At 35.8% G+C, this 15406-nt stretch overlaps 1 protein-coding gene across 5 annotated transcripts in view; it reads right to left on the bottom strand.

Annotated features, from left to right (window-relative positions):
• Nucleotides 1-2092, bottom strand: part of LOC110112940 — an 82373-nt gene extending 80281 nt beyond the window's left edge. For 2 of the 5 annotated variants that reach the window (XM_028691735.1, XM_028691736.1), the window contains exons 1-2: nt 1896-2077; nt 878-1704 (exon numbers count right to left, since the gene is read on the bottom strand). In XM_028691735.1, coding sequence (XP_028547568.1) covers nt 878-1703 — 826 coding nt within the window. In that variant the 5' untranslated portion in view covers nt 1704; nt 1896-2077. Of the gene's footprint in view, nt 1-877; nt 1705-1895 lie in introns of all 5 variants that reach the window. The other 3 variants (XM_020845333.2, XM_020845335.2, XM_020845332.2) reach the window with 3 other exon arrangements.
• Nucleotides 2093-15406: the final 13314 nt, after the last annotated feature.

Below are 15406 nucleotides of genomic sequence, written 5' to 3'. Positions count from 1 at the left end.
AATGCTATGATATGTTTTGCTAACTGTGTCACCTATTGTTGGTCATATAAATCAACTCTAGCTCCCAAGATCAACACCAAAATTTATGCTAGACCATCTTCCTTAAATTAGAATGACCAAACAAACATCAAATTACTCATGAAGGCATCTCTCATACAACAAAACTCTTCCAACCTCATAATTTATTCTATATAGTTTGTGTTTAAGATATTGTATAACACATTCACTAATTACAAGAAAGAGCATCACTTGTACCCGAAGATAGACACTCATTGAATCATTCCAACTGGGCTAAGCCACATGATTTTTCTCTCTTTACAGGCATTTCACATAAAACATTGATGTATTTTGCAACTCCTTTTTCATATATATGTTTGTGCCAGATCTCCACACAACGCTACAATAATAAACTCTCTAACTCTACCACCATGAAAATTCTAACACACAACATATATAATATGATACATGTGTACCATAAAACATAATATGTATATTTAGGTCTAAAATCAATTTTGAGTTTACTCGAAATAAAAATGATCTAAGCTCACTTGAACTCACATCATATTAACCCTAATGTTCTGACACATGACAAAAAATCATAGAGATTAGGTAGCATTTGCCTAGAAATATAACGCACGTACAACTAGTAATAAGCACAAAACATTGGTTAACAAGTTAAGTAATAATCAATTTTCATGGTTTTGACTCCTAATAGCAATGTTAAATCTACAAGAAAATGAATGCAAAAGAAGGTTTCAAGAAAATAGACATCACATGACAAAGAAAACATAAATGGGCTATAGTATCATTTGAAGGAATATCAATGGAAATAAATAAATAATCTAAAGAGATTAACACACCGACAGGAAATACTGACCACTTTTTGGAACACCGTCATCCAATCTTTTATTTGAAATATCATATGGGTCTATCTTGATAACTCGCCTCGTAGTCTTCTTGGAAACACTGGTCTCAGTTGAGCCTTTTTCCATGGCTTTTGTTTGAACTCTTATCTTTTTACCAGTTTTGTCCAGCACCCGAGTTGGCCTTCTAATGGGCTTTTGCTCAGAATTTTGATTTTCTCCATCTTTAGTAACTGCATGCTTCTCCAATTCTACAGATTCAGCATCGCATCTCGGGCTATCTTCAGCTAATTCAACGTCAAACTTTCGCCTTTTCAACCTAATCTTTCCAGCAGATGCTTCAGTTTTCATGCTCCTTTCTCTTCTTCTATAGAAATCCCCGCCATTATGTTCATAATCAGAAAAATCTTCATCAGCAACTTTTCGCATTGCTCTAAGAGGTTTCCCTGCAAACAATCTCGCATCACCAGCTTTACCCTTTTTAGCAGCATCGACATCCTTACCCCGTTCCTTTCGCACCCCAAAAAAAGACTTCCTTTCCCTCCCTACATCCTTAGAAACAACAGATCTCCTCATTCTCCAACTAGAAAGCTCAGAATCATTTTCTTCCCTTCTCGCAAATCTTTTCTCACTCTGCTTGATACTCGACCGCAAGTTTCTTCCTTTCACGCTCATATTAGGTAAGTGAGCTAGTTCTTCCACTCTTGCAAAAACCTCACCATCAGAATCTTCCATGTTATATCTACCTCCGTGTCCTTTCGCACCTACAATGTTCTTATTCCTCCTCCTATCAGCATATTTATCGACAACCCTTCTCTTCATGCGAATTCCGACTGCCATTCTATGAGCAACACATAACCAATAAATAGGATAATGAGAAACAATGGCATGTAAAGAACAAAAACTAACAACGCAATTTATGTGCAAAATCTGTCATAGATCACAGATTAACAACAGGAATAATAGATTACAAGCTGAAAGATTTAGAAATGAGAAAACTTGAGCATTGGGTGGGGTAATTAGGAGCCCAACCAAGTTATTTTCCTGTCTTTCTGAATCGCGAAGTAGGGAAAGCAACCAGCAGCCTAGAAAGGATTGTGGTATACCTTCGCTTCAATTCTCTGCTTCTCTCTCTCTCTCTCTCTTCTCAGAGCACCGCGTTCTCTAAACCCTAAAATCCAAGCGTCCTCGGCTCGCAGCAGGCCGTTTACTAAATTATTTTGCCTTATTTCAATTGCAATTATATTTCCTTCCTAAAATAGTCAATCTTTTTTTATATAAGATATTTAATTCAATTAAAATAAATTCATACACAAATCATAAATATAAAACTCAAACTCAAAAATTTTTTAACTGATAACTAAGGTTTCGTTTGGGACAGTTTTCTTACTGCTTCTTCAGACAGCTTTTTAGTAAAAAAATTTATTAAAAAATTGTTTTAAGAAGCGGTAAGAAAACCTTTCCAAGGCTTCGCCTTGGATGACTTTCTTGTTGCTTCTTAAAACAACTTTGTATTACAAAAATTATAATTTATATACTAAAAAACTGCTTTAAAAAATAGTAAGAAAGTCGTCCCAAATGAGACATAAGACTTCATTTGGGACATCTTTTTTTTTCTTAACATCTTATTTACATATCTAACACCCAAAATTTTAATATTACATGCATACCACCCAATATTATTTTAATATCAAATATATCACTTATATTTCTTTCCTACCACTCATATATTTCATTTCTACCACTCTTATTTCATATGAAAATAAACTATGGGTGATATGTATGTAATATTAAAGTTTTAGATATTAAATATGTAAATAGAATAGTATTAGGTGGTATATATATGTAAATCTCTAAAAAAAAAATGTACTAAAAAAATATTTTAGAAAGCAAGAAGAAAGCCGTCCCAAACGAAGCCTAAGTTATACTCCCAATCTTTCTATGTTGGGCGATGGAGGCGGAACAAGTTTTCTTACTAAAGGGGTCATGTTCTAAGGTTTATTGCAAATAAAATTGAACTAATCAATGGCTTTCCAAACCATGGAGCTGAAGTCCTTTGAATAGAGAAGCCACTTCCTATTTCCACTTGTGCTGACGACAAGAATAATATAGAAAAAAAAAAATTAATCCTTATGTAAAAAATAAATTATATTACACATACAAATTTCTACTCATAAAAACGTTATTTTTCATGATATAATTATAAAATGCTTAATATTTTATTGTATTATGTCAAGATTATTCATGAAACTGGGCATAGAAGGTTTTTGTTGCTCAGTTTGATGGAATTACAATGAAAATAAGATTATTGGTTTGCATTTTTAACATGATATCTTAATAGAGCGTTGCATTAAATAGTTGAGGGATGAAGTTCAACTTCTTGCTCGTGGTTCGAATTTGACCAATCTTGTATAATGTACAATAAAATCTTAATTTGATTCTTCTCACTTAGGCTTTATTTGGGACAGCTTTCTTACTGTTTTGTAAATCAACTTTTAAGTATAAAAAATATTTGAACTGAAATTTTTCGTACTAGAAAATTACTTTAAAAAGTAATAAGAAAGCAGGCCCAAACGAAGCCTTACTTTTTAGGTAGAAAACACTCCAATAAGTTGGAGACATGTATAATCCAATTCTGAATGAATATATTAGCGATCTTTTGCATTATTAATTCTTGGGAAAAATAAGGTTTCGTTTGGGATAGCTTTTGGCCACTATTTTTTTGCTGCTTTTAAAAAATTTTGTCTTAGAAAACAGTAAGAAAACTGTTTCAAATGAAGTCTAAATCATGCAATGGATAAGTCACTAAGAAGTTTAAGAGTAAAATTTTATTCAAGTATGATTTCAAAAGATTACATGTTATCACACTTATTAAAGGCATTTCCTTTGATTTTTTAGAGAAATCATAAAACTATTCAAAATTTATAAACTTGGTAGTGGTGAGACAAATGTATGTAAATAGTGTGGTGTCAAAGGAATTTTAGATAAGCAAGTTATATTATTCTCTCTCATTCATAGTGATCATTGAACCCTTCTAATTGGGTATATTAATGAAAAATTTTGACTTTTCTTTTCTCTTTTAAACCCCTCGTAGAAAGCCATCTTGTCACAACTAGTAAGTTTTTCGTTTGGATAATTTCATTACTGCTTTCTAAAGTAATTTTTAAGTACAAAAATTATTGCAAGCAGCTAAAAAACTGTGGACAAACATTGTCCCAAAAGAAACCTAAATCTCTAACTTATATGCCTTTATCAATTAATGTCAATGGAATATTTCAACCAAAATTTGGATGTCTCAACTTTGCTATGTAATCACACCATTTATAGCAATGCAATAATTAACATTATAAAGGATCTCTTTATGTTTTGAATGATGTAGCCTTTAGTTGTGTACTTGGGTTAATTCGATGGTTGTGTGAAAGTCAAATGCATGTGTACTAATAAGAAATCTTTATGTATAAAATACATAAGAGATGGCTCTCTTCTCAAGCTACAATTAATTTTGTTGAAATATGTATGTACATACTTCAACTGTCACATTTTTGTTGAAGTATGCAGATGTGTAATTGAGAAAACAAGCAATCTCTTTAAATAAAATACTAAGTATTTGGCCTTGTGCTTCACTTATAATGTACTTTGTTAAATTATATAGATGTGTAATTCAACCATAATATCTCTTGTTGAAGTATAATTGAAGTATATAGCTAATATAATTGAGAGAACAAGCAAGCTCTCCATAATGAATTTTGGTGAAATAATAATCAATTAAAACCACATAGCTGATATATGTCAAATATAAATTTATTCATAATATGAATGGAGGCTTAAATTTTATTTAGAGTAATATAATAATGAATCATCCTATTTATTTACAATCTTTTAATATTATCCTCTATGTTAATAATATATAGCAGCATCTTTGTGTACCCTCATTTAGGAAGAGAGATTACTGGTCTACTAAGAAATTTATGTATAAAACACTTTATCATGTATGAACATAGCTTCTCATCTATAGTAGGGAGCTCCTAGAGTCATACATAGCTCATGAATCCTTGGGGTCAACATTTAATTTACCCTTATGCTACTTAAGCCTAATCTACAACAATAAAAACAACATCAAGCCTTTATCCCACTATTTGGGGTCGACTATATGAATCTTTTTTCTCCATTGTGTCTTGTTAAGAGTTAAATTATTATTTAAATATAATAAATAAATGTCTTTTCTACTATTGTCCAAGTCTTTTTGGGTCTACCTAACAACCTCTATCTTTCTTAATATAAGTCAAATATAATATACTTACTTTCCTAACTAGGTCATTGGAAGGCCACCATTTTATGTGACCAAATCATCTAAAGTGACTCTCTCTATTCTTATGTTCCACTGAAGTTACTCCAACTTTTCACGTATATGCTCATTTCATATCCTATCTCTAAGAGTAAAGCTACTCATCCACCTGAGCATTCTCATCTCTACAACACTTAATGTAATATTATGCTTCTCTTTTAATGGCCAAAATTCTGCACCATAAAAATATTGCAAGTCTAACCACCATCTTATAGAATTTTACATTCAATTGATGGGGACTTTTCTATCACACAACAAACTAGATGCATTCCTCTACTTCAACCATCAAACTTAAATTCTATTAATAATATATCTATCTATTTCATCATCACTCTGAACAATAGATCTAAGACATCGCAAACGTGTACTCTTATTAATGACTTCATCACCCAAAGTCACAATCCCCCCATTATATCTATTATTACTAAAATTACACTTCATATATTCAGTATTAGATCTATTCAAACGAAAGCCTTTAGACTCTAAGGTTAACCTCCATAATTCAAGTTGACCAATATTGACCCAAACACTAAACTTAACTCCTTAGGTAAACTAGCTATCCATTTAGCCAAATTGACTCCCTACTTTCCTTAATAGTTACACTAGGTTCAAACACATTGATTTGATTAAACCATGCAGCTCGACTCAATCAAATAAGCTAACTTAATGTTAATTTAAGTCAAATTGACTTTTGTAATAACCCAAGCTCAAATTAAGTCGCCTAAAGCTCGATTAAGCTTATATTGAACTTCCTTAAATCAATCCATCAAACATAATTAGTTTATGCTAATCCTTATTAGACTTTCTAGCTAAGGCAAGCGATGAATATTCCCTTCTAATGGCTTTTCCTCCTAGAGTAAAAACTACATTTCTGAGGTCTTATCCTAACTAGCAAAAATCCATTAGATAAGATCTAACTGTTGCTCCTACTAAAGGTTGAGAATTAACCTTATTCTAGATTCAAGAGGCATGAGGAGTGAAATTAAACATAGGCATGAAAACTCAACTTGTCTAACAAAAACCTCCTTTGAGTTATTTGAATGTATCTTAAATTTTTCTCAAGCTCTCTACCTCCTTCGAACCTCTCAAAGAATAAATTTGGAAAAGATTGAAATATGTTTGTATTGACAAAGCAATTATGGCCAAATCATGCTATGGAGCTGCATACCAAAGCTTCATATTGTCTCCCTCAACCTCTCTAATTGATTTGGCCATCAAACATTGCTTTGGAGAGGTAAATCTACCCTTTATTAATCTATGCCTCTTCTTTGATTAACTGATACAATCATATATAACAAAATTCTATTATTATTTATCCCATTTTTATAATTCTAATTAAAACTCAATATTTTTAGAATTAATATATCATACATTAAAACTCACAAAAAATGTAAACTCAAGTTTTACAAATTTCTAAAATTATATAGCCTTAACAAAATGCCTTAAAATGGTTTTAGGATCTATTTTTCTCAAATTTCCTAAAATTTAAACAATTTCTAAAAGTACAAATGGACTCCAAACTTGGTGGCCTTTATCCCTAGGCCCTTAGCCTATGTACAAAGTTTCATTACTAGAACATCTAGTTTATCATTTGGTCTTCCATAAGTTTCATGAAGTCAAACCCATGTTAAATTAGTTCAACCATGGCCTCTTTAGGTCGAGTAGATCACCCTAGCTATCCTAAATTCTTCATGAACCCTTAGGCAGCCTTAGATTAATATAAATTAGCCTTAGGTGGCTCAAACCCTTAGCTCTCCATGAAACCCCCTAGATTTATTTACTTGACTCAATCATGAAATCCACCTTAAATTCTAAACTAAGCAAAATACCATAGGTAACTAGGCTAACAACCAGACCATAATAAGCCTTAACTAATTTAGTAGATCATTTTACTCTTAGATAAACACTAGGTGATTCTAGTCCTTAAATTTACCATAGCTAACCATATGTGATTTAGTGGCCACATAAAGACATTTCTCTCCATAGGACAATGTGAATAGCTATTTCAACACATGATGAAGTGTGCACCTCACTAAATCATAAACATCTTAGGTGGCTTATTTCACCCAAGTGTGAAAATTATTTACTTATAGGGTTCTTCATAACTATAAAATCTAAATAAATTCTTTGAATCACTAATCATTTAAATAGAAACCTTCCATAATTATAAATTGAATATCTTTAAAAATTGATGATGAAACAACATATTTTTATAGTGTGGCATCCACATGACTTAGTGCACAATTAATAATTATCAACCTTGTGGGTGACATGATCATGCCCAAAAGGGAAAAATTAAAAATAAATAGTCACTTAACTATTAAATCCCTCATCCTTACGTTTGATTGTTATAAGTAACAACCTTGAATGGGCATGATCAATAGAAAATAAATACTTCTTGAAAAAAGTTGTGCTTTGCTCAAAACAAATATATACACAATTTTTATGTTGATTTATATTTTATAATGTTAATTATATGATTTTCATTTTAATAATATAACTTTAGTAAAACAAATTCAAGTAAGATTGTGGGATGTACAATTAGTGAGTTGTGAGGATAGACCTTATTCTGATGCCTTAGAACATCTAGAAGATCAAAGCATAAAAACCCACTTGTCAAATTCTTTTATGCATAATATATCATGGTTTGAGCCAAGCCAACTTTTGCATTTTATTTTTATAAGGTGTACTTCAAGATCCAACTATAAGTAGCCATTATATTCTTTGATCTATTCCTTTATAGAATTATTCATTGACATTGGGTATTGCTTATAAATTGCATGCTATTTCTTAGGTGATGTAGAAAATTTATTTTTTTTTACTAAAAAGCTGCTTTAAGAAGCAGTAAAAAAGCGTCCTAAACAAAACCTAAATCAAGATCAAGAACCCAAGATAAGATTGAGAGCTATGATGGCCCCATCACAAGATCAAGATCATAATATCAAGGGTTAAGAAAGCATCATCAACCATGCAAGAATAAAGAATCTATATATGAAAATAAATACAATTATAATGAGAAATAAAGTTTAAAATTCAAAATTGAAATTCTAAATTTTAAAATTTTCAATCTTAAAATATTTCTCTTTATATAGGAGGTTTTTTAATTGCATTTCCCTTATTTTAATTATATTTAGGTTTGGTATGGAAAGAGAATGACCAACCACTCCTTATAAGGAGACTATTCGTGAGCGGTTCCACTCTCCTTTCTATTTTGCATTCATGTCTCTTAATTTCCTACATATCTTTTATATTTTTAAAATTTGAGCTTTTGAATTGATAAAATGCTATAAATATTTATTAGAATTAATGATAAAAGGCTTTCTGTGTTTTGGAAAAATAAAAAGTCATTCTCTTGATTTTTGTGCTTGGCGGCTAGTCCCTCCACCTTATGTTCTCCTCGGTTTAAGACCTAGTTATCCCTAAATGTAATTATTGATATCACTTATCCCTTCTTGGACACCATACTAACATATTCCCCCACATCTCCATTATCTCCCAACACTTTTTTTTTCTAGCTCCCAAAGCCCTCAAGCAATCCATAAATTCATCTTATAACAATCAATCAAATTAGGCCTTTTTAGTAGCCTAGCCTTGGTATTTTCTTCTCTATCACCCTCTAAACCCCTTCGATATTCACCATATACGCTAGTTATTAACTACACACCCACATAATATTCATAACTCATTAAAAAAACCCTTAGGCCCCTCAACTAATTTCTTATAGGCAAATTAGACCACTTGTCTATGTTAGGAGTCCTATCACCTAGTCTTGGCCCCCCTCTATCTATTAGTCACCAAACCTCTTAGAGCTCCACATAACATTTCAAAACACATTTAAAAACATTTCCCTAGCTTTTACAAGAAGATATATGGTATAGATATTTCACCATTCCCAACCCTAAATTCAAATCCTCAAAGAAAGTTATATTGCTTGGCTACCCCTAAGCTTTTGGACGCCCCCTTGCACCTTGATAACCACCTCATATAACTTGGACACTAAACATCAAGGATAAGTATAGTTCAAAAGGAACAACACTACAATAATTTGAAGCCTTGGATCTTTCCTTGTAAGGGTATGTCATCAGAGCCATGCATTTTGTACCCATACCCACGAACTTTTATTCGGTCCAGTGAACGTACGCTCATCTACATTCGGCCACCAATATTTTAGCGCCACGTAGCATGAAGAAAAGACGCTGACCCGACCCGCTGTTTTTTGGGTTCTCGCACGTGCGTTTTTTTAAATCCTTGAAGAGCCGAACAACATCACATCACCTTTTAGATATATTTCAAATACCTAGCAATACCGAGCAAATACCAAGTTGAACCTAATTTTTTCTGGCAATACCGAGCAAATACCTAGCAATACAGAGCAAATCCCTAGCAATACAGAGCAAATCCTGAGCAAATACTGAGTTGTACCGAGTTGTACCGAGTTGTTTCTAGCAATACCGAGCAAATACCTAGCAATACCGAGCAAATCTCTAGCAATACCGAGCAAATCTTGAGCAAATACTGAGTTGTACCGAGTTGTACCAAGTTGTAAAAAACTCGGTACAACTCGGTATTTGCATGGTATTGGTCTTCACATAGCGGTATTTCTCATTTTTGCAAAGCAATACCTAGCAAATACCGAGAAAATCGCGAACATAGCATTCCCGGGTTCCGCTACGGGTCAAGTCGTCGGGCCGCGCGGTTTAGAGTAAGAGCACGTGGCGACATGTTATTGACGGCCGAACGTAGCTCTACGTCAGGTCAGAGGACGTAATAATTGTTCCATACCCACACCCACCTATTTACCCACCTATACCCAATGAGTATGGGTGGATGTGGGTACGTCCATGACTTTGTTGGTGGGTATGGGTGTGTACTCAACATCGAATGATAAATTGATTTACATTGCTAATCACAGATATCTTATATTACTGCAATCCTCACTACATAATGTGCAGCACTTAACCGCACTACGACTATGATAAATTCTGATATGCTGCTTGAAAGTTTGCAATCATAGCAACATGCAACAAATCTCAAGGCAATCAGTCCGTGACAAACTGCGTTCAAAAAGCATATAAAGTGGATAGGTATAGGTGGGTACGACATCCCGAAAGTCACCATGGGTGGGGGACAGGCAACTGAGAGCTAACCATGTACTCGGGCTTGCCCTTTAGGGTAGAAGGAAAACTTGACAGAGCAACAGCATCCGGGCTCGCTGGATATGGCCATAATAGTGGCGGTAGTTGGTCGATATGCTCGTAGGGGTCTGGAAGTTCCATCATAACGAATCAACATATCTCGGGAGTTGGAATCTTGTCGGAACGGGGTATCGGAGGACAGCTTCCGGTGATAAGGTACGATCATGAATGTCCCGTGAGCGAAGGAGGTCTGTACCTCCTGTGGGAATTCTTCCTCCTGGACTAGCCTACGCAACCATCCCGAGAGTACTGCGGGGGAGTTCAGTAACGTGCTGTTGTCTAAGTCTTCTGGGATTCTGGAGGCATATCGCTCGCCTAGATGCCCGTGTGTGAAGGATGGTAGAACCTTGCTGTGTCAAGCAAGATCATTCCCTGGACGCGATGGAGGGCGCACTCTAGGCGGAGGAAGGGGGACTTCAAACATAAGAACGTCTTCGAAGCCTGGCTGGTCTAGAGGGAAGAGAATATCTATCTTGCGTACAGTGCTGGTCCTCTGAGTCTTTCTTATTATGTTGTCGAAGGATCTCATTCTGAGATTCCCTCAGCCTTCCTGATACGCCTCTGTCTAGGTGACTGGCCCTTGAAGTTCCTTCCTGGGCGGCGGTGTCCCAGGCCACCAGGTGTGGACATTAGGAGGCAGATTCCGCGCCGCTTGATTTGCAGGGCACTGCGGCCTTTCCTACAATAAAACAGATTGATGTGATTGGAGCGCAGAGGCTCCCATGATGACGAATTGGCTACGCCTGTTTGCCATTGAAAGAAGTACTTAGTGTAAGATGGGATTGATCTTTCCCACAGACGGCGCCAATTGTTACGGACTAGAAATAGCGCGGCGATAGAAGATTTGAATTCGGCGTGCTTAAACGTTGTAACGTATAACTAGCATCTACACACAGAGAACACAAGATTTTTTACGTGGAAAACCTCTTAAAAAGGGGAAAAACCACGAGGCCTAGCCCAGTTGAAAATGATTCCACTAGACTTTGAAGTTGGATTAACAAAAGGACTGAATCACCCTCCATAGGGTGACTCAGGTTACAAATCAGTTACTTAAAGTAAGAGTCAGTCCTTTGGGAGGACGTAAGGGGACTGAATTCGGGTCTAAGTAAGACGTCGGATCTTCGTAGGACGTAGGGACTGAGTGTCGGGCCTTGAACAGGACGTTAGGGACGAGTGTCGGCCTTTGACAGGACGTAGGGACCGGAGTGTCGGGCCTTGACAGGACGCGGTTCTTTGGCACGACGTTCGGTCTTCAGTAGGACGTAGGTGGACTGGACGTCAGGCCCTTAAGGTGGTGTGTCTGGCGAGGTTCTGCGGTGGTCCGGCGAGGTTCCCTGCGGTGATCCGGCGGTGGTCCGGCGAGGTTTCTTGCGGTGGTCGGCTCGGTGGTCCGGCGAGGTCTGTGGTGGGTCCGGCGAGGTTTCGTGGTGGTCCGGCGGTGTCCGGCGAGGTCTGTGGTTTGGTCCGGGGGGGGGGGGGGGGGGGGGGGGGGGGGGGGGGGGGGGGGGGGGGGGGGGGGGGGGGGGGGGGGGGGGGGGGGGGGGTGGGGGGGGTGGTAGACGGGCTGTCGAGGATGGAGCTCCTTCCATTCTCTTCTGCTCTCTTCTCTTCTTCTCTCTCTTGCTTAGATGCTCTCTTGTGAAGAATGAGGGCTCTATTTAGATTTTCTGGAGTGGCATGGTCCGTAAATAGGTTGAGATCTAGGGCGATAAGGAGGTGGTCAATATGGACGGCCAAATATGACATCCTACGATCGTTCACCGTTCGTTGGACAATTTGGAGGCCTTAATGATGTCGAATTTAAGTGATCTTGGCTCGTTTGATTCGTCTCTGTCCGAGCCGTTCGATTCGGTATACCGCTCGTCAAAATCCGGAGACCGTTTGGCTAACTCAAATTGCGGTTGAACTCCAACAGCGCTTTACGGAACTCTTGATTCGGACTTATTTGGGCTACGGATGGGTCGATCTTGGGTTTTTTGGTTCGTATTTCTCGAGACGCCAGTTTTGCTGTAAGATCGTGTGAAAATCGGAGTTCGGATGCTCCGGATTTAATTTTTGAATTGTCTCCAACTTAGTTGTTTGCCTCGGAGATTCGTGCGTATCAAGGCCTAATTTGTGATGATGGTATCAGAGTTTTTTTAATTTTTGAAAATGTTGGTTAAATCCCCCCCCGCCCCCCTTATTTTTCCTCAAGCTCTCTACTCCTTCGAACCCTCAAAGAATAAATTTTGGAAAAGATTGAAAATTGTTTTTATTTGACAAGCAATTGATGCCAATCAATGCTATGGAGTCTGCTGACATGCAAAGCTTCATATTGTCTCCCTCACCTCTCTAATTGATTTGGCCTCAAACATTGCTTTGTTTGAGCACGGAAATCTACCCTTTTTAATCGTATGCCTCTTCTTGATTAGATACATCATATATAAAAATTCTATTATTATTTATCCTTTTATAATTCTAATTAAAACTCAATATTTTAGAATAATATTCAATCATTAAAATCACAAAAATGTAAACTCAAATTTTACAAATTCTAAAATTATATAGCCTTAACAAAATGCCTTAAAATGGTTTAGGATCTATTTTCTCAAATTTCCTAAATTTAAAGCAATTTCTCAAAAGTACAAATGGACTCCAAACTTGGGTGGCCTTTATCTAGGCCCTTAGGCCTATGTACAAAGTTTCATTACAGAACAATCTGAGTTATCATTTGTGCTTCTCATAAGTTCATGAAGTCAACCCATTGTTAAATTAAAGTTCAACATGGCCTCTTTAGGTCGAGTGATCACCCAGGCTATCCAAATTCTTCTGAAACCCTTAGGCAGCCTTAGATTAATATAAATTAGCACTTAGGTGGCTCAACCCTTAGCTCTCATAGACCCTAGATTATTTACTTGACTCACTCATGAAATCCACCTTAAATTCAACTAAGCTATAATAACCATAGTAACTAAGCAACAACCAACCCTTAAGCTTAACTAATTAGTAGATCCATTTACCTAAATAAACACTAGTGATCAGTCTTAATTTATCATATCTAGCCATATTGTGTTAATGACCTCATAAAAGACATTTCTCTCCATCGGCCCTGTGAATAGTTAATTCAACAAAGGATGAAGTGGCACCTCAACTAAATCATAAACACCTTAGGTGCTAATTTCACCATAGTTGTGAAAATCTTTTATAGTGTCTTCATACTATAAAATCACATAAATTCTTTGAATCACAATCATTTAAATCAAACCATCCATAATTATGATAATTGATATTTTAAAATTTATAATGATACAACATATTTTGCATCTACATGACTTAATGCACACTTAATGATTGCATGCACACCTTGGTTCTTGACGTTAGGAAGCAACTAAGGCTCGCTTGGACGGCTTTCTTATTGCTTTAAAGCAACTTTCTAGTACAACAATTACCTTAAGAAGAAGGTGAGAAGATGTTTCCCAACAAAGCATAAGTTGGCATTACATTTCTTTCTTGCTCAAGTGTATACTATTTTGCCTTGATAATATTTTTTGTTATGTTGTATGGATATACGTATCAACCTTTGGTGCCCCACTGATCATCCAAAGGGAAATTAAATAATTGTCACTTAACTTTAAATCCCTCATCCTTACGGTTTGATTTGTTTATAAGTAACAACCTTGAATAGGCATGATTCAAATGAAAAATAAATACTTCTGAAAGAAAGTTGTGCTTTGCTCAAGACATATATACAATAATTTTTATGTTATTTATATTTTGATAATGTTATATTATATTATTTTTATTTTAAATAATATATACTTTGTAAAAAAAAAATATGAAGGTTTTCGATGTAAAATTAGATGAGTAGCGAGGATGGACCTTATTCTGATGCCTTGGAACTTCTAGAAGATTCAAAGCATTAAAGACCACTTGTCAAATTCTGTACGAATCGTCTGTAACGATTTGACATAATTTCGTCTATAGATCCGTGTCAGAGGAGTTCCGTCCGGGACGATCTGGCATCGTCCTGGACGATTCCTGCTTGATAAGTATCGGATTTGAGTATTTGGAAATTTTTTGAGGAGAGAGAAAAAGCATAGGGAAGAAAGAGAGAAAGATAGGGAAAGCTGATTCGAGGCCGCGGAGCGCTTTCGTCCGACAACGCAGTTGGAAGATTTGTTTGTCTCGCAGTAAGGATCTGAATCCTATCGATTTCGAAGATTTCGAGTTTTAATATTTTTGTGCTCAGTTTTGTGTGTTCCGTACCAAAAACGCGCATATTTTTTGTATTGACGAAAGTTTTACCGCACAACTTTTATATGTTTTCTGATATGAATATTTCTACACGATTGTTGTTTTTCTGTAAACTTTCTACATGTTATTTGAGTTTCTGTTGCTTTTTATCGAATAGACATTATCAAGGATTGTTTGGAAAATGATGCTTCAGTACAGAGTATAAGCTTTGAACGTTATTTTCATTCGATTTCTGGTAATTTTGGGTAAATATTTCGATTTGTGGATTTCTGTGTACATTCCGTGTACTACCGTAATGCGCCGATTTCTCCGTGTACGATTCTTCTGATTTTCTGAATTGATGATGTTGAAATGGTATTGAATATGCATATGAATGTAGAAAATATGATTGAATTATTGTTATAAACTACTGAAGACGAAAGTGAAGACTGGTTGAATCGTTGGTTGGATTGACTTGAACTGTACATGATGGTGGCGACCGGGCTTTCCTTTAAAAGGGTTTTGGTGTTATCCTCTATTGATACATTTAATATATACGTTGGGAGCATAGAGAAGATTATTATGCCGTACGGGCGGCGCGACGGGCACAGGAGTGACTGACTCTATTATTGAGCCAACAGATATATGGATATTTCTACAACAACACAGATGGAATTAACAGACGATACATTCGACTTGAAAAAACGCCCTTAAAGCCAAGTGATTGTACTTGTGTAGTAAGACTTACTGTATTGAATTGCATGTGTACGATTATGACCTATTGATCTCAT

This window comes from Dendrobium catenatum, unplaced genomic scaffold (assembly GCF_001605985.2).
Source record: "Dendrobium catenatum unplaced genomic scaffold, ASM160598v2 original_scaffold_61322, whole genome shotgun sequence".
Taxonomy (NCBI): Eukaryota; Viridiplantae; Streptophyta; class Magnoliopsida; order Asparagales; family Orchidaceae; genus Dendrobium; species Dendrobium catenatum.
The sequence above is the reverse complement of the archived record's forward strand: the minus strand, read 5'-3'. Positions and strand labels throughout refer to the sequence as shown.